The sequence below is a fragment of the Ornithorhynchus anatinus genome, chromosome 16, assembly GCF_004115215.2.
Source record: "Ornithorhynchus anatinus isolate Pmale09 chromosome 16, mOrnAna1.pri.v4, whole genome shotgun sequence".
Taxonomy (NCBI): Eukaryota; Metazoa; Chordata; class Mammalia; order Monotremata; family Ornithorhynchidae; genus Ornithorhynchus; species Ornithorhynchus anatinus.
Window position 1 is genome coordinate 10,817,107 of NC_041743.1, and position 19,327 is coordinate 10,836,433.

The following is a 19,327-nucleotide window of genomic DNA, read 5'->3' on the forward strand; positions in this document are numbered from 1 at the left end:
TGTTTAGATATGAAATTCCAGTTGCAAGTCCACTTGAACCATCCGATTCATTTTTGAACTGGAAAATCTGCTGGCAAATGAAATATCCTGAGTCAGGTCGCCTGGATTTATAACCAAGAGAAGCATTGTAGTGTAATTATTAGAGCAGAGGCCTGGGAGTCAGAGGACCTGGGTTCTAATCCAGGCTCTGCCACTTGAGGGGTGATTTGACATAGGGAATGAAGATGACTTGATGACATATCGAAAGAGGGTGGTTCTGTGAATGATGTGTAGGGGTTAGAGAAGGGTACCAAGAGCACCGAGAGTTCCCTTGAATAGGGAGGCAAGAAGTAGTGAATGGGGATTGGGATGTCATCAGATAGAATGAAATAGTTGGTTCATTCAGCCCCAGCCCCACACCCCCAAGTCCCAAACTGCTTCTGGCTGGTGCTGAATGATTTCAGGGAACTTGAACAAAAGCAGCTCTCCCCCAGCACCCAGCCCAAGTAGATCCAAAGTCCTGGAATTAACTTCCTGTTTCCAGGGAATTTTGGAACAAAGGTGATTTGGGGGCAATCAGGCCAGGGCAAAATCCTGCCTAATGGGGGCCAGAGAGAGGAGGGGGAACAACCTCCTTGAGTCTCCTGTTCCTTGTTCTGCTTTTCTGAGAGTTGGAGCCGGAGTTGGAGGGTATAAGGGAGTCAGTGCCGGGCTGTAACTCCTTATTCTTTTTCTCAGCTCTTGTAGGTACTCTGTTCGTGGTTTGTGAAGCAACAGAGTAAGGTTCAAGGTAGGGGGAGTTGTGGGCTGGGGGGTGGGAGGGGGTTGGGCGGTGTGTCTGTCTGTCTGTCTGCACAGTGAGGGCTGGGCCCTCCTTATTCACTAGGTGAGTCACCCCTTGAAGTACACTCTCTCTTCCTGTCAGGACTGACTCAGGTAACAGAGTCAGGTAGAGGACTTGTTAAAACCACCCGATTGGAGAAAAGGACAGCACCGTGGAGCCCAGAGTTAATACAAGGAAGAGCTGCTGGCCCGCCAGTCCCCCAACTCCAGCCTTCAGCTGCCCTATCTAGGCCTCCAGGGGAGGGGGTACAATCTGAACCCCTCAGAATGAGGGCGACCCTGGGCCGCCAAAGCTCCTTGCTCCTCCTCCTCCTCCTTTCTGCAGCCGGAGGCATCTCCAAGAGAGAAGGTGAGTCTAATACAAGTTCACGTTTCTGCTTTGAGCCGCCGTGACTTTTCTTTACCGTCCAAGCTGGAGGCCCCTCAAAATGTTCCCAAACAATCACCCCCCCAAGGTAGGAGAGGAGTCTCTCCCCTCCCCCTGGGGCACTATCTGCAGATTTTGGGGGGCCCTGGGAATGCTTTGAAGGAAAATAAATTGCTGCAGTTTGATTGCAGTCCAACCTGGAGGATTGACAAATTAACTGGGTCTTTTCCATTTTCCTAAGGTTTCTTTTTACCTCTCTCTGATAGATCAGTTAGGGCCCCGTGGAGAGATTTTTGGGGAGGGAGCGTTAAGATGGAATTTCAGTGGAAATGGCTCTTAAGGGTGAGAGCAGTTCGAGGACTCCGCCACTTTTGAAATGCAGGAGTTTCCCTCTGTACCCTCTTCTGAAAGCCAGATCATGTATCAGGAGGCAGCAGAAAGAGCATGGTGCTTTTGAACTGCACCTCTGTCAAGCCATTTCGGATTCTGTAAGATTTGAAATCCTTGAAAAATCATGTGTAGGAGTGCAGAGTGTATGTGCAGGAACAGCTGTGTCAGATGGGCTATTTCATAACAGTGCGCAAATCCCGACTCCACCACTTGTCTGCTGTGTGACCTTGGGCATGTTACTTCACATCTCTGTGCTTCAGTTATCTGTCAAATGGGGCTGAAAACTCTGTGCCCCATATGGGACATGGACTGTGTCCAACCTCTCTTGTATCCACCCCAGAGCTTAGTACAGTACCTGGCACAAAGTAAGCACTTAACAAATGCCATAACCACTTAGAACAGTGCTTTGCAAACAGTAATTGCTCAGTAAATACCATTAAATGAATGAATGAACCATTAAAAAATATTTTCAATATTGTATGTTGACAAGGGGTGTCTGGCAAGACACGCTGTGAATTGGTTGTTGGACCTGATGTGCTGCAGCCTCTGTTTGAATGTGGCCTTAGGGAATTAAACCCTTTGGCCCATATAGGTTAAAGGATTTCTGATCAAAGATGTAATGTTTCCCTAGAGTCAGATATTGTGTTTAGCACTAGCTGAGTGAAGGTTTGAGGATCAAGTTTTTCTTTTGGCTTGTGATGGGGAAACCCTGCCCCTATTTGAGCATTTGGAGGTATGTACTGACGTGGCATCGCATTCTAGTACCTTCTTGAAAACAACCCCTGACATGCCCTTCACAGGCACCTAAAAATAGTACCCAGGAGAGAGATGGTGCAGTCAAGCTGAGCTCTGTGGGGTTTTCTGGGTCCTGGGACAATCAGCCCCCATCCTGAGGAGAGTTTCTGTAAAATGGAAATAGGGAAGCTCTTTGACCTGCCCCATGAAGAGCAGGTGGGTAAAGATTTAGGATTCCTGGCAAAAGGCTTTGGAGTGAAAGGTGATATGAATGTTGACTGTTGTTACCACATGGAGGTGCGTATTGGCTCTGTACTGAAAATTTCATTTTTCCTGCTGCAGTTTTCCATACTGCTGGGGTGTAGTATTTTCATATTTGGGGAGGGGTGGCTGGGAGACAGTTCAGGATGCAGTTAATGAGTGGAATGGAAAGGTCTCCTTAATGAAGTCCATATCCACAGGAACAAACTAGATTCCCGCCTCATGTCAGGATTTGAGTTGGCGCTCCAAACCTTTCTATCTGGGAAGCTGCTGTGTGTGGGCTAAAGGAGACTCCCATCCAGGCTCCCATCCAGACACCGTTGTGGAATATGAAAAAAATTTCTGGAAGCAGGACTGGCCCTTTCCCTTTATTTGGTGAATTAGTGAGAGCCAGGTCAGGCACAAACAGTGTGGCCTGTAGTGGAAAGAGCATGGGCCTGACAGTCAGAGGACCTGGGTTCTAAATTTGGGTCCATCACATGCTTGCTGTGTGACCTTGGACTAGTTACTTAATTTTTTTGTGCTTCAATTTTCTCAGTTGTAAAATTAGGGTTCAATACCTGTTCTCCCTCTCACTTAGACCGCGAACCCTACGAGGGACAAGGACAGTGTCCCACCTGATCATCTTGACTCTGTCCCTGATTTAGTACAGTGCTTGACACATAGTAAGAGCTTAATAAATACTGTAGTTATTATTGTCACATTCCAGTTGTTCTCCTGGGACGTTTTGGAAGTTGGACTAGACCTATGGCTCCAGCCTGGCCCATTTGCCCTCTCCATTGCAACTGCTGTCCATCATTGTCATTGTAACTCCTGCAATGTGCAGGCACTGTACTAGGCACTTGGATGCATGCAATGGAAGAAGAAGATATGATCCTCACATCTAATAGTTTTATAATCTAGTTGGGGAGAGAGGCAGACAGATAATATACATACAGCGGGAACAAGAGAGGAAATGTAGACACAACTGATAAAAAATAAGGAAAGAATGAATACATGAGTGGAATAGATTGATAAGTACATAGGCGCCAGGGAGGCTAAGCAGCCACTTCCTAATATGTGCCTCCTCAAGAAGCCACTTGGATTGTTTGGGAGCCCAGTCAGTGTGGTCTACAATCCAGCAATCACCTGGGATCTGGAGAATTTTTCAAAGTAATTTTCCACATCAGCATAAAAGCGATTCTCATTTCTTTTTATGTAGCATTGATAACTAGGGCCCAAAAGTCCTGAAGCTTTCACAATTATTCCAGCTGCTGGACTCAGCTCGGCTCCTTCCAGTTCTAGGTTTTAACATACCAAGTTTTCCTCATACAGCTTGTTAGTACAAACTTACTATATAAATCCAAAAAAATTGTTTTGCCCGCAACCATTGCTTTAATGGGAAATGAGGGGTTAAGGGAAAGATGGGTCACCAACATTTGAAATGCTACTCGGTTTCTGTCACCGGGTGAAATTCAAGAAGCAGCGTGGCTCAGTGGAAAGAGCACGGGCTTTGGAGTCAGGGCTCATGGGTTCGAATCCCAGCTCTGCCACTTGTCAGCTTGTGACTGTGGGCAAGTCACTTAACTTCTCTGTGCCTCAGTTACCTCATCTGCAAAATGGGGATTAAGACTGTGAGCCCCACGTGGGACAACCTGATTCCCCTATGTCTACCCCAGCGCTTAGAACAGTGCTCTGCACATAGTAAGTGCTTAACAAATACCAACATTATTATTATTATTAAGAAGGCTGGGCAAAACCAAAAACAAAATAACTTCTGACATTTTCTCTGCCACTTCATCACTACTCACCAGGTGAACCAATTTAAGCTGTTTGGAGCTGACTTAAATGTACTCCTTATTTACTGGAAAAAGTGAACTTTAAGCCATTTTACCCCTAGTCTTCCAAAGTGTTCTATCCAGTCATAGTCTAAAGCATTGCCTTGTAACAGGAAAGTCTATACCGAACCAATTTGTAACAAAAACAACATTTGAATGGGTATTAAGAAGATAATTTTCATCAGCCTTGGCATCATCAAGAGGATTTAATGAGTGTCTTTTGTATGCAGAGCAGTAGAAAATGTTGTTTTTGCCCTGTGACCTATTGCTAAGCACATAAATAATAAAAGGAGTGCTTGAGCCAGAAATGGGAAAAGCAATGATTTGACTTTCACTGGGACCAGGACAGGAAGGAGCAGCAGAGATACCACTCCAGGCCTCTGCTTCTACCCAGTCCGCTCTCATTCCTGTAGTTCTGGAAGTCCTTTGAATCAGGAATAGAGGAGGATGGCCACGGAAGTATAAAGAATTGTAGCCAGGGCCTTAGACCTTATTGAGACTTGTAATGGCCTTAGGGAAGAACATACGGTTGAGAGTCAGAAGAGTCGGCCACTTACTTGTTCTGAGACCTTGTGCCCAAGTTCACTTGAATTTTCTGTGCCTCAGTTTCCTCATCTGTAAAATGGGGGCTCAATACTTGTTCTCCCCCTGCTGCTTAGACTGTGAACCCCAGGTAGAACAGGGACCATCTGCTCTGTTTGTACTGTACCTATCTCAGTGCTTGGCACATTAGTGCTTATAAATATCACAATTATTTTTATTCTTGTTAGGGAAGGAGAGATGGGGGCAGTTAAAAGGATGTCAGGGGAGGAGGGTCTTTGGGGTGGGGTGCTTGTGAACTGGGGAATGGCATTTTCTAAGAGCTGTGGATGAAGACAGTGGTCAAAGATAGGGGAGTGGGTTGGTGGGGAGGGGGGCGAGGCTGGGCAGGGTTTGCCAGATTCTGTGATGAGAAGGTCTCCATAATAATCCATCCAAGTACAGATACAACCAGTCCTGGCTTTGAGCCCGGGGTTTGAGCTCTCCTGATCGACAGAGAACATTTCAGGGGTTTTCTTCAGCACTGCCCTCCCACCCTGCTCCAAGCCAGCACCTCTGGCCCTCGGAGTCAGGCCAAGCTGGGGGAAAGGTTAGTGTGGGCACCTTAAGGCCCCTATCAATTGGGCAAAAGTCTGGGCTCCTGAGTAGGTGTTGAAATGCTGCCTTGTCACTCCCAACTGCCGTCAGCACCCACCCCTCATTTCTGTGGCCACCAGTACTCTACTGGAAACTAAGAACTAACACAGAGGGGAAGTGAGGGGAAACAAGTTGTCTCAGGGTATGTCAGCTGCTATGCTGTGGCAGGCAGTGGAGTCTGGAATGTCCACAGAAAGAAGGTAAGTTTTGGGATGAGGATCAGACATGCCCCTATATGATCCTATCTTGTGACACTAGAGCCACTGATTTGATTATCCCGGGCATAAGTAGACTTTGAAAGGAGATGTGGAAGATCTTTGTCTTCAGATTCCACTTGGTTGTGGGAAACCAGGCAGAGCTGTGAGCCCTGCCTCTCTATGAAACATTCCCCCTGCCCCCTCCCAACTCTGCTCCACCACCAAACTATGGTAATGTAGCAGTGAAATCATTCCTATAGGATTTCTTTAAAATGACTAGACTTGAATCATCTGTAACTGTTGATTACTTACTGTTGAGTTTCAGACTCTGGGATATCCTATCTTAGTCATCAGTTGTATGTATTGGATCAGTCAGTCCATTTGTCCCCTCCAGGGGCAAATATAGCCACCCTTAAATTATTTGCCGTGCGTCATATGCAGTAGTAATAATGCTCATTGGGTGGTCATTGGGCACAATAATAATGATTGTGGTATTGCCAAGCACTTACTAAGTTCCAAGCACTATATTAAGCTCCGGGTTAGACACAGGATAATCAGTTTAGGCACAGTGTCTGGCCCACATTGGGCTCACAGTCTAAGTAGGAGGGACAGTAGGTATTTAATTCGCATTTTATAGATAAAGAAACTGAGTCACAGAGAAGTTGTGACTTAAGTCTTCTAGACTGTTAGCTCATAGGCAAGGAACACGTCTACAAACTCTGTTATATTGTACACTCCCATGCACTTAGTATAGTGCTCCGCATGCTGTAAGCACGCAACAAATATGATTGATTGATTGATTTGCCCCAGGCATCCAACAGGTAAGTTCCAGAACGAGGATTTTTGCCCAGGTCCTCTGACTCCCAGAGCAACTGCTTTCCCCTAGGCTATGCTGCTACTCTGTGCTGTACAGTACACATACACTGTACTAAGCGTGTGTGTACTGTACTGGGCATGCACTATACTACCTGTGTGCACATATGTGTGTACACACACATATGCATGCGACAGTGTGTCTTCCTGCCTTATGCATAAATGCAGTAGGAATTAGAATTCTGAAAGAGAAGTGTTCTGGACCTCATCCACTCCACCCTTCTTAAAACTAAAAACAGCATGAAGGAAGCAAGTTGGGTTGTCTCCCTTCTTGTTTGGTCCAAGGAGGTCTAGAGAGTGATGTGACCTAGCTTTTTAATACCCCTTTCCCTGTCCCAGTTCATGACATTAAAGAAGCCAAACTGTTTACTACTCTCTTTTCCAATATCTGAAAAGTCCAATATTGAACCTCTGCATCCAGTAACAACATTCAAAACTTGGAGAATGTTTCCCCAATCATAGGGTCAAATCTGATTGTTTATAGGGAAATTATATCTAAGATCACCTCGTATTTGTCAGGCTATCCTCTTGATACAGAGAAGCTAAGATGGCTTCTTCTTTACAGATATGGCATCTGAGGTGAAGAGAAGCTAGTTAAATTGTCCCAGATCAGGGCTTTTAGTCTTGTAGAAACCGTTTGTTAAAGGATTAACTATTAACACCAAACTGGAATGGAATCCTGAGAAATAGGCTTGGTGGAAAGAATATGGGCCTTGGTGTCAGAGGAACTGGGTGCTAATCCCAGCTCCACTACTTGCCCATTGTGTGACCTTGGATGAATTACTTAACTTCTCTGTGCCTCAGCTTCCTCATCTGTAAAATGGGGATTCTCCATCCCGTGAAGACTGTGAGGCTTATGTGAGACAAGGACTGTGTCTGACCTGATTATCATGTACCCCGGTTGAGATAGCTAAAAACATTAACCTCAATAAGAAATAATCATTTCTAGAAACCAAGACACATTTACTGAAGAGGAAAATGTGTTTGTTCAGTGGATTAAATATAACACTTAGGAGTGAGAAAACAGAAAATTCTGTAAATAGCCTCAGATTACTCATTATTTTCTCCCTGTTGAGTTTCCTTAATTTTATTCAAATTTAAACTTGACCTGAAATGATGACTTAATATATTTAAAACAGAACTCCTCATCTTCCCACCCAAACCCTGCCTTCCCACAGACTTTCTCATCACCATAGACAACACCAGCATTCTCCCTATTTCAAAAACCCATAACCTTGACATTAACTTCAACTCATTTCTCTCATTGAATACACATAGTCTGTCACTAAATCCTGTTAGTTCTACCTTCCCAACATCTCTGGAATCTGCCCTTTCCTCTCCATCCAAACTATCATGCTGATCATCATCATCATGGGGCATTCTTAACACATTTTCCTTGACTGAGGGGATTTGGAATGAATTAGCAGTGCAATTGATTCTACCCATTGAAATGGTTAATGAAACACAACAGGGAAACCTGTTTGCTGTGAAGCTGGTTTTGGGAGAAGTCCAGCAAGTGTCTGTTCACACAGGCAAGATCTTCTGGAAGTTGAGGGGCTCTTTCAAGAGCCCACTCTTCCCAAGCCCAAAGCCCCGAACTTGCATTTTATTTTGCCTAGATAGCATTCCATCTCCTCCCATGGGTGGGACATTTGGCAAAGATGGAAGGAAGGGAGAGATGGAAAGGCATTGATTTCGTTTAAGGAAGATGTTTCCAGACAGTGATTGTTTCCTGCCCAGCAGGGGAGATCAAACTGGCCATCTCTCTGGGGCATCGTGTTCCGAGGTTGCGGCTAAGGACTGGGGCAGGGGATGAGATCAGTTTGTGTTTATCTGGCAGCTGCGGCAGGCAGGGTACTTAGCCAGTCTGTGGAAATAGCTCAGGTGTTTGGAATTTGAATGTCGTGTTTGAACCTGAGAGTGTATGTTGGCCAAGAGTTAAAGATTACATAGAACTGCTTTTGTGTGCATTTGGGTTTTCTAACCTTAATGTGCAAGCAGAAATCTAACAAATCTACTATATTGAAACTGAATTTCTGAATCCATTCACTGGTCTTTTCCCTTTCCTCTTCTGTACAATCCTTCCAGCCTTGAGGCTCCTCTTTCACAACTCTCTCTGCCCTGCTTTCTTCCCATTCTGTGGTTCCTCAATCAGTGGTACTTACTGAGAGCTTACTATGTCCAACCTGATTATCTGGTATCTACCCCAACAATTAGTACAGTACTTGGCACCTGGTAAGAGCTTAACAAATACCATAAAAAATAAAACATTTTACAGGTGAGGAAACTGAGGCACAGAGAAGTTAAGTGACTTGCCCTAGGTCATAAGGCAGACAAGTTGATGAGCCGGGTTTAGAATCCAGGTCCTCTGACTCCCAGGCCTGTGCTCTTTCCACTAGGCCACACTACTTCTCTGATGCATTTCTCAGGGTTTCTGATAACCACATCAACAATACCGCAGTGTAACCAGCCGCCTAGCACCTTTAGTGTCAGTGGAAGAGTTCATTCAATGCAGTGCCCTGGCTTAAATACACTTCTAGAATCTTACTTTCTGCTTCCTTTAATTTCCCCTCTAGGAAGGAGTAAGAATGGTATTCTTTACTGCTTCCAGCCCTAACTTGTTGAATGGGACTGTTGTTTGTTTGAGTGAGGAGTGGAAGTGTATTTAAAGAGAGCTTTCAGTTCCCCCAGGGGTTCTGCACATCTTCCTTTACTTCTGAGAGAGTGGCCTGTGGCTGCTTTGATATGTGACTCTGGACTATGTGTTGGGGGTAGGAGGGGCTTGGGGAGAGGCAGTGGTTATCTTTGTGTTTCTGTTCTGTGTCAATTTGTCTGCCTAGTCCTTCTTAAAAAGCAGCTGGAGGGAAAGGATTGCATCTCTTATTACAATTTTTTAATAGGAATTAATAGTGACACAAGTTTGCATGCTCCAGTGCCCAAGAAACTGCACAAACTGGAGAGGTAGAATGGGGTTCATTATTTTTTTAACAGTGAATTTGTTAAGTGCTTACTCCAGGCGCTGTACTAGGCACTGGAGTAGATACGAGATAATCAGGTTGGACACAATCCATGTCCCACAGTGGGCTCACAGTATTAATCCCTATTTTACAGTTGAGGTAACTGAGGCTCAGAAAAAATGAAGTGACTTGTTCAAGGTTCTTGCCTCCAGGTAAATGACCTACCCAGATACCAGAGTCCATCTTGAGGAGCTCGTGAGAAAAGCACCCAGGGAAGGACTTGACCCTGGTTGGTAGAAATAATTAATATTGTAATAATTGTGGTATTTGTTAAGCGCTTACTGTGTGTCAAGCACTATACTAAGTGCTTTGGTAGATACAAAATAATCAAGTTGTTCACAATCCCTGTCTCACATGGGACTCACCTTTTATTTTTAAGGGGAGGAAAAAACAGGTATTGAATCCCCATTTTACACAAGAGGAAGCTGAGGCACAGAGAAATAAGGTGACTTAATAATGGTAATAATAAGGGTGGTATTTGTTAAGCACTTACTGTTAAGCACTTACTGTGTCAAGTACTGTTCTAAGCTCTGGGGTAGATACAAGATGATGAGGTCAGACACAGTCCATGTCCCACATGGGCTTACAGTTTAAGTGACTTGCCCAGGGTCACACAGTAGGCAAATGGCAGAGCCAGGATTAGAACCCAGGTCTTCTGACTTCCAGGCCAGTGCTCTTTCTACTAGGCCCCATTACTTCCCCAGTGTCTAGAACATCTCAAGAATCAAGGGTGTTCCAATTACTTTTTGCCTTAGGTATCAGAACATGACATTGCTTTCCCATTTACCAACTGCTGGTTTCCTGAGGAGATGAGCTGAAGGAATTTACATCGGATCTAGTGGGTCGCAATCCTGTGAGAGAGCTAGGATGTCTGAAGATGACAATAATAAACTACAAATCTCCTCATCCCATCCCAGAAAAACCCAAGCCAACCTTCAGGAGGCATCACGATAACAATCTTTGAAAGATCAAACTGCCCCAGGGAGGTGGCATATGGACAGTTCCCAATGAAAAAGAAAAGGGAAGAGCAGCGGGCTTGGGAGATCTCCCCTTTTAGGTACTTCAGGATAGGCTTTAAGAAAAGAGTGAGGCTTCAGTAGAGATTTGACAGTGGGCATGAGGTAACTTGCTAGAGAGGAAGTAGCCGGTTCTTTCAGGCACTCAGGAAAACATGAAAGAATCCCAGAGGCACGTGCATAGGAGAGAGAGAGAAGTAGAACCAAGGTGGTGTTTACTCGGTTTGGGTGAAGGCAATCCCTTAGGAGAGCAGGAGTTGATTAGAAAAGGAATTGAATAACTGTAACTGGGAGAGAGTAAAGGTTTGAAAGATGGATTTTTAATTCTTCTAATGGCATTTTTCTCTCCTTTCCCAGAGTGTGACTGCAATGGAAAATCCAATCAATGCATCTTTGACCCGAAACAGTTTGGGAAGCCAGAAAATAGACTCCGTTGCCTTAACTGCAAAGACAATACAGCTGGGGTACACTGTGAGAAATGCAAAGAGGGGTTTTACCGTCAGTGGGACCAAGACCCGTGTCTGCCCTGCAACTGCAACTCCAAAGGTAATGGGTGAGAAAGGAAGTCAATTTACAGCTAGCACTTCAACTCCCTTCCTTGAAAATGTATTGTTTAAAAATTACACCGTGTGACATATCCATGGGGTGTTCCTGGCATTCAGCCTCAGTCAAGTCCATTAGCATTAGGAATGGTTCATCTTAACGCATTGGAGCAGATCCCAACCAGCTGCTGAGAGGACCCAAGCTCCAACACGTTAGTGCATCAGTGTGGCCGGGCTGAGGAAACTGGAGTCCTTGATTGATAATGTGGTTTTATTCCATGAGATTCACACTCAGGAGTCCCTCTTCAAACACGGCTCCTTCTGGGCTGTTCTGTCCCAGAGAGATTTGCTCAGCTTTTGCCTAAAAATGAGCACCCGTGTTGCTACAGGCTCAGCGATCTCTGTTGGATCCCATGGCTAGGGAATATTGCAGTCTGCTTGGGATTCAGCCCCTCTTTATCCCCAAGACTGAGGCTGCCATCCTGTGAGTCCCTGGAGTCTGGTCATTCCATTAAAAGGCTAGGTGAGAATGTAATTATAGCATTAAATGGCACAGCTGGAAGGCTTGGCTTGACGACAACACAGTATTCGGAGAGCAAATGAGTAACATTCTGCTCAGTGGAGTAGGACAATGGTGCTAGCTTTACCATTCTGTGGCCCTGTCGGCCACAGCCACTCAGTCACACAAGTCAAGGCAGTCACACAGCCCACACAAGTCAAGCCACTCAGCCACACAAGTCAAGGCAGTCACACAGCCCACCCAAGAGGAAGGGCTCAGGTTTTTGAAAATGGCAAACGGAAAGGATTTTGGACAAAGTGGATATGACCTGGGAAAGCACCTGTACTTGTGGGAAAGGTGGGGAAAATATTAGTGATGGAAATAAAGGGAGCCTGAAATTAGTGATATTGGGCTGGGGGCACTTGGAATGTTGGCATTTCCCTGAATGCCATTTCAATCTATGAAAGTTTAAGGGAAAATTGGTTTCCAAATTGTCTTAATGCAGGTAAATTCATAACTGAGAAACAATTTCTGATAGATTCATGAGGATGAAGAAGACAGGAGGAATTCCAGGATCTCTCTGGACAGTCAGAGAGCTAACTCCATCGCTTGGGAACTCCAGAGAGAGCAAGCCCACCTAATTCTTCTCCTTCCCCACACCCATTGAGGACAGTAAGGAAAGGGAGAATTTGCCCAAATTACTAAAATAACTGTTAGATCATGGTCGTGACAGTCAAAGTGTACAATTATGTACTGTATACAATTAAGTATGCAATTATGTTGCATTGTTCTGTCAAAGATCTTAACTGTCTTTTCTTGTTCAAAACTCATTTCCTTATTGCCCAGAAGGGAAAATTGAAGTCTAGGAAAAGTAGTGGATTGGCCAAACAATTATGACATTAATTTCAATAATCATTACATTTATATAAATTATGACATTTAATAATTATGACATTTTTAAGCACTTATTATGTGGTCAGTGCTGAAGTAGATACAAGTTTATCAGGTTGATCACAGTTCCTGTTTTGCCCGTGGATCATGATCTATCTTATTCCCTTATATCAGAGGAGGAAACTGAGGCTGAGAAGTTCAGTGACTTGCCCAAGGTCACCCAGCAGACCATTGGTAGAGCTGAGACTAGAACCCAGGAGACTCCCAGTCCCCTGTTCTATCCACTAGGTCATGCCAAACCTGGAATTTCAGTTCTGGACTCCAGACTCACTGTCTAAGCATTACTGATCTTGAAGTCTAGTCAAAAAAAGGCCAGGAGCTGCTGAAATGACCAGTCTCCAGCTGTGCTTCTGAGAGTGACCACAGTGACAATCCAAACTTGGGTATGAAAGTCTTAAACTTCCAGACTTTGTTCCGGGTATGTTAGGGAGATGGTTTTCATTGTTTAATAATGGGCTAAATTTAAAACTTGCTGTTTATTTGATTTCAAGTATTAACAAATGTTCACAGGGGATTATTATAAATTATTCCATGTGTAACACGCCACATGGGATAGATGTTCACCAAATTTCTTTTTAGTTCCCCATAAACAAAGCCATTTTCTCCCCATGGTTAGTTTGTGATCCAAGTACCAAGTTTGATTTATTTTCAAACCCAGGATCAACATTTCAAAAACTAGTCAGGGCTACTTAAATGGCCATCCTTCTTAAGCAGAAAAATTTGGATTCCATGGACTTTTCTGTGTTGGATTCTTTTCCAAAACTCCTGAAAACCTAGTGGAGATGGGGTTGATTTTGGTCCCTTCCTCCTGATCTCACCTGGTGACTATTTCCATTTACTCATCACTTACATTGTTGTTCTGAATGTTCCTTAGCAACCTAGGAGTGTATAAAGAAAAAAAAGAAAAAGATTCTTTTGGTTTAAGTATTTTTTTTTAAATCTATCCCCTCAAAGCATATGAGGCACAGGATTGGAATCCTCTAATTCTCTCTCATCTGTGTGTCATTTCCCAGTGCTTAGTATAGTGCTTTGTACACAGTTTAACACTTAATAAATACTATTACTAATTATTTGCTCGTCTAATTGGAGTGCAACCCTCCTCATGGTCAGAAACTGTTGTTTACTACATTTTTACTTTTGGTTTATTATTTTTAGTAGTAGTATTACTAACATTATTACTAATAATAATGGTATTAACAAAGCACTTACTATGTGCCAGGCACTCTACTAAGCACTGGGGTGAATACAAGCAAATTGGGTTGGACACGGTCCTGTCCCACTTGGGGCTCATAGTCTCAATTCCCATTTTACAGATGAGGTAACTGAGGCACAGAGAATAAAAGTGACTTGCCCAAGGTCACAGAGCAGACAAGTGGTGGAGCCAGGATTAGAACACATGACCTTCTAACTCCCACACCTGGGCTCGGTCCACTGCACCATGCTGCTTCTCAAGTGCCTAGGATAGTGTCTTGCTCACAAGGCTCCACGATGTGATTAATGATGACCGTGATGATGGCAAGCCCAGGGCTAGTTTCAGGTTCTGGTGGACCCTGGGCTGAGGAAGCCAAAGCCTCTGCTGGGTGAGGTGGGAGTAGGAGGGTGGGGATGAAGGGAAGAAGGGAAGAGAAGGTAATTAATGCGTTTTGTTCAGCTGTAGTGGGTCCCGGGAGGGTGCTTGGTCCTGGACTATTGCCTTGGGTGGTCCCAGCCATCCAGTTATCCCAAGTGTCATGAGAGTAGAGCCATGGCAGAGGATACGTAAATCCTTCAGTCATTCCTGGGGCTTGTAGTCAGTATGTAACATGGGCAACTGAAGATGTTCCAGCCCACTAGGGGTCTTTAGAAAATGATCTTGGATCAGAGAATTAAGGCAAGTCTAAAAAGTGAGCAATTTGCTGTCTTGTCCCTATCAAGACGGATCAGGCTGTGTAATACGAATGAGTAACTAAAGCACCTCCTAATGGATTGCCTTCCTGTCGTTCCCCCGATACGTAGTCATAGGGCAGACAAAATGCCCAAGTCTCCTGCTGATTCTCCTTGTAAGCCGCAGGAGCAGAAATGGATTTATTATTAGTTTGATATTTTGTGGGCCCCAACAGCTGGTGGGTATTTTCTAATCAGGGTAGGATCCACCCTGGCACAATGGGGCATTGGCTCTGGCCTCTACAGGAGCCCCAGAGGACTGTTGCTCCATGGCCCTGGAGGGTCAGATTGGGCCAAGTGGCTTCCGGAAACTCCTCTACTCTGCAGCATCATTGCAGTGCCATGCGCCCATGCTCCTGCCCCTCTCCATGCCAAACCCATGTTGCCCTAATTGTCTCAGTGCCAATTGGCTCAGAGCATGGTTGTGCCTCAGAACCACGTGGAGACTAGGAGGTCAGAAGAATTAGGGGAATTCTGCTCCTCAAATCTCCCCTTACTAATTCTCTGGTCTGGACCTGAGGGGCCTTAAATCCAGTCTGGGCCCCTCAAAATCTTTAACCTAACTCCTGTTTCCATTTTGGAGCACCCTAATCAAGCCATTCCTCTTCCTCTCTTTGCTTCCTTCTCTCCCCAACCCAAGGCACTCTCAACCCTCAGTGTGACCGCTACGGACAATGCAGCTGTAAACCAGGGGTGATGGGTGAAAAATGCGACAGATGCCAGCCTGGCTTCCACTCCCTCACAGAGACTGGGTGCAAGGCCAACAGGCTCCAGCAGTAAGTATTCCAGGAGATTCATGCTGCCAAAGTGCCAAGGAGCCCCTCAGAGATCCTGCTGGTTTTTTCGCTTCTCTCTGGGACTCTGTTTTGAGCAAGGTGGAACTGCCCAATTGGTGCTGGGCACAAAAGATCGCCCACATCGCTCCAGTCACCTTGCAGCTTCCTTTTGCCCATCGTGCCATTCAGCCATGAGAAAGAATGGGCCCTCTTAGGCCCGGGCTCTAGCTCCAGTGCCAACTGGGTACCACACTCAGCACTTTTTTTTACAAATTGAGTTGGTGAGGAGAGGGAGAGCCTCGTTATTGTTCTCCAAACCTAGAGGATGCACCAAGTGCTTGTCCCCTATAATGCCATGGGAATCTCAAAGGCAGGCTCAGGAGAACAACAACTCTTGACTCTCCAGAGGTACATTCGCAAGGGGTGAATCCTATCTGCAAAATCCCAAACCACAGGGAAGCTGCAGGGATTTCCTCTTGCTTTTAGGCCACCCGAATCATGTCAGAACCAGTAAATTGTGACTGCTGTGCTTGGGTTGTGGTACTCATAGCCTCTGACAGATCATTAGTCCTGAGGGATTGTAGGCATTAGGGCAAGAGGAATGAGAAAGCTTACAGTTTGGTGGCCAGGAGTAGTTTGCCAGTCTCTGAAGTACTTTGAGCCTGGCTCTGAGGACAGCTTTTGAGTAGTTCAGAACTGTGAGTCCAGTGATCTGGAAACAGAGACTTGGTAAAGCTGTCTCCAGTTGGGAAACAGTCCTCATCCTCCCCCTGCAGATAAAGGTCTGGACCTCAGTCAGACCTACTCATGTGTGGTCAGTGCAGCCGTGGCCATGGCCACTTAACATCTCTTCCCTGAGCCAGTGATGAGACTACCCCAAGATACACTGCAGAGCAGCGACCCGGACAAGAGGAGAGCAGTCAGCCCCCAACCTCTTGGAAGGCTACTCCTTCCCAGGAATGTGAATAGAATTTCTGGGGGGCTGCCCCCTATCATCCAGTTTCATGCCAGCCTGAGGTGGATGGTGAGGGTGGCTGGCATCTCCATGACTGGCCCACTCATTTCTTCTCCAGGATCTCTGGATGTGACTGTGACCCTGCTGGCGGCATGGGGCAGTGTGACGCCAATCGCTGTGTCTGCAAGGTTGCGGTTGTTGGGGAGCGATGTGACAGGTCTGTATGGAGGTTACTCAGTCCTACCAAGGGCCCTTTATGATGAGCGGGCAGATTTGCTTTTTGTAGGGACTTTACCTTTCTATTCCACTTGAAGTTTCCCCACACCCTCCCACCCAGTTTAGGGGTCTCCTCCCTACAGTCAAACCCTCTTTACGGCCCCCCAAATCCCAGTTAAATGAGGCGAACCTCTTTGGAGCCTCTTTGTTGATTTCCTGGGGTGCTGGTGGGAGCTGGTTCTTGAGGTGGTGTTTGAAGTATCCCTGAAATTCCCCCAACACCCGCCCCAAGTCACCCACTCTAACTTCCCCAGTCCCAGGTGCATGTCTGTTAAAGCCTCTGGAAATAATGAGGTCATGTGGTACAAACCCTGTCCCTGCAGGGCACTGGCCTAATTACACATGTTAGGAAAATCCTTGTAAGGAGCGATAGCAAAATGCAACACATGGGCCCTATCTCCACTGTGTACAAAAAAGAGCTGCCCCAGGGGCAGGATGGGGGTTTTAGAATCAGTCCCACTCACCTGCATGCAAGCACATGCACACACGAGAGAAAGCAGTAAGAGCCCTTTGGGAGCCAGGCCATGTTAGGACAGGTGGGGAACGTGGCAAGATCCACCCTCAGCCTGCTAGCGTTGCTGCTACAGTACATTCCTCAAGTACAAACTGTGCCCAGTGAAAGCGGCTCCCTTCCCTGGGATAACTCTGAGGTGAAAGCTTGCCCTTGTTTCCTTAAAAGAAAGAAAGCCTTTATTTGGCACCGATCCAAGCACATATTCACTTGTACCAGGGCTAGAGGAACCTCTTGGGAAATTCCTAACGTGTGTTTCAGGGGGTCGGTTGTTCCTGGGGTGTGGAGAGGGAACTGGGAATGATGCAGAGCAAGAGAGGTTTGACAGCTGCTGTTGTTTTTCACATTATGCTGCTGAGGGAAGGCTTAGCTGGGTTGAGCTACCGCTTCAGTCTATCAATCGATGGTATTTATTGAGCACTTCCCGATTGCAGAGCCCTGCACTAAGCAGTTGGGGGAATACAACGAGGTAGTAGGCTTGATCTTTATCTTTTACAGTAGGAAAGAAGGGGCCATTGTTTGGTCCCCTTGGATGGGGAATTCCATTTTGAGGAGAGGAAACAAAAGAGAGGAGAGGAGGGCATGTTGCAGAGGATTTAGGAAAGGATCAACATAAAAATTTAGGTGTCCTCAAGGAAAATAATTCCCTAATTCATCATCATGTCATCACTCCTTTCACCTAAAGGAATCAATCAGTCGTATTTATTGAGTGCATTGTGTACAGAGGACTGTACTAAGCGCATGAGAGAGTAAAATATATAACAAAGCTGGTAGAAATGTTCCCTACCCACAGTGATCTTACAATCTAGTTTACAATCTCTACAATCAGAGAAGCAGTGTGATGTAGTGGATAGAGCTCAGGCCTGGAAGTCAGAAGGACCCAGGTTCTAATCCCGGCTCCACCATATGTCTGCGTGTAACCTTGGGTAAATTACTTAACTTCTCCGGGCCTCAGTTACCTCATCCATAAAATGGGGATTAAGAGTGTGAACCCCATGTGGGTTGTGTCCAACCCAATTAACTTGTATCTACCCTGGTTAGAACAGTGTTTGGCACACAGTAAGCGCTCAACAAGTACCATAATCATTATTGTTATTAGAAGGGGAGACAGACATTAATATAAATAAATCATGCATAGGTATATAAGTGCTAATCATGCATAGGTATGTAAGTGCTGTGGGGCTGAGGGAAGGGTGAATGAAGGTTGCAAATCCAAGAGCGAGAATGACATAGAAGAGAAATCTCATGTTCCACTGGGTTCGCCAAGGGCTTATCCACATGCCTGTCCTTGTGCTTCCATTCAGTAAGACACCACACGGCTTTCTGCCCAGGGGTGGGGCAACTCATTAATCAATCACCCATCAATGGTATTTATAATCGCCCAAGCCTCTGAGTGCCGGGTGACAGTTATTACTGAGTTGGGTTTGATCCAGTTGCCATGAGTAGAGCGGCTATTAGGAGGTTGTATGAGATGGGGAGAACGGAACTTAATCTGTTATCCAATGCTCCCCAGCAACAAGAAGAATGCTCTAACATATTTATTCCTAAAATGGCTCCGGTAGGTGTCGGTCTGGCTACTACCACCTGGATGCAGGAAACCCCAAGGGCTGTATCCAGTGTTTCTGCTATGGCCACTCAGCCAGCTGCAGAAGTTCCAGGAATTACAGTGTCTATAACATCACCTCTGTCTTTCATAAAGGTAAAACATTCCCTTTTCTTTATTTTCTTTATGACTATGTGTTCATAGATCCATCAGTGATATTATACTACATATCTGTCATTTATATTAATATCTATTGCCTCCTCTAGACTGTAAACTGGTGGGCAGAGAACGTGTTTACCAATGTTATGATATTGTATGCTCCCAAGAGCTTAGTAGGGTGCTCTGCACAAAGTAAGTGCTCAATATATACCATTGATGGATTGTGTTTATTGAGCACTCACTAGACACATAGACACAACAAAGACCTTTTGGATAGTTGAAGGAGGGAGTTGAAGGGGATTCTTTGGACACCTTTAGGTCTTCTGTGGTATAATGTAGGAACACTTTTCATTCATTCAATAGTATTTATTGAGCACTTACTATGTGCAGAGCACTGTACTAAGCGCTTGGGATGAACAAGTCGGCAGCAGATAGAGACAGTCCCTGCCGTTTGACGGGCTTACAGTCTAATCGCTTCTGTGTTGGGGATGACCCCCTTGAAAACAACCATCTCCCTGTCC

At 45.4% G+C, this 19,327-nt stretch overlaps 1 protein-coding gene across 1 annotated transcript in view; it reads left to right on the forward strand.

Annotated features, from left to right (window-relative positions):
* Positions 1–660: 660 nt before the first annotated feature.
* Positions 661–19,327, forward strand: part of LAMC2 (laminin subunit gamma 2) — a 44,053-nt gene continuing 25,386 nt past the window's right edge. The window contains exons 1-6 of the mRNA XM_029081318.2: positions 661–769; positions 905–1,171; positions 11,029–11,217; positions 15,227–15,362; positions 16,436–16,534; positions 18,667–18,803. Coding sequence (XP_028937151.1) covers positions 1,090–1,171; positions 11,029–11,217; positions 15,227–15,362; positions 16,436–16,534; positions 18,667–18,803 — 643 coding nt within the window. The 5' untranslated portion in view covers positions 661–769; positions 905–1,089. The remainder of the gene's footprint in view (positions 770–904; positions 1,172–11,028; positions 11,218–15,226; positions 15,363–16,435; positions 16,535–18,666; positions 18,804–19,327) is intronic.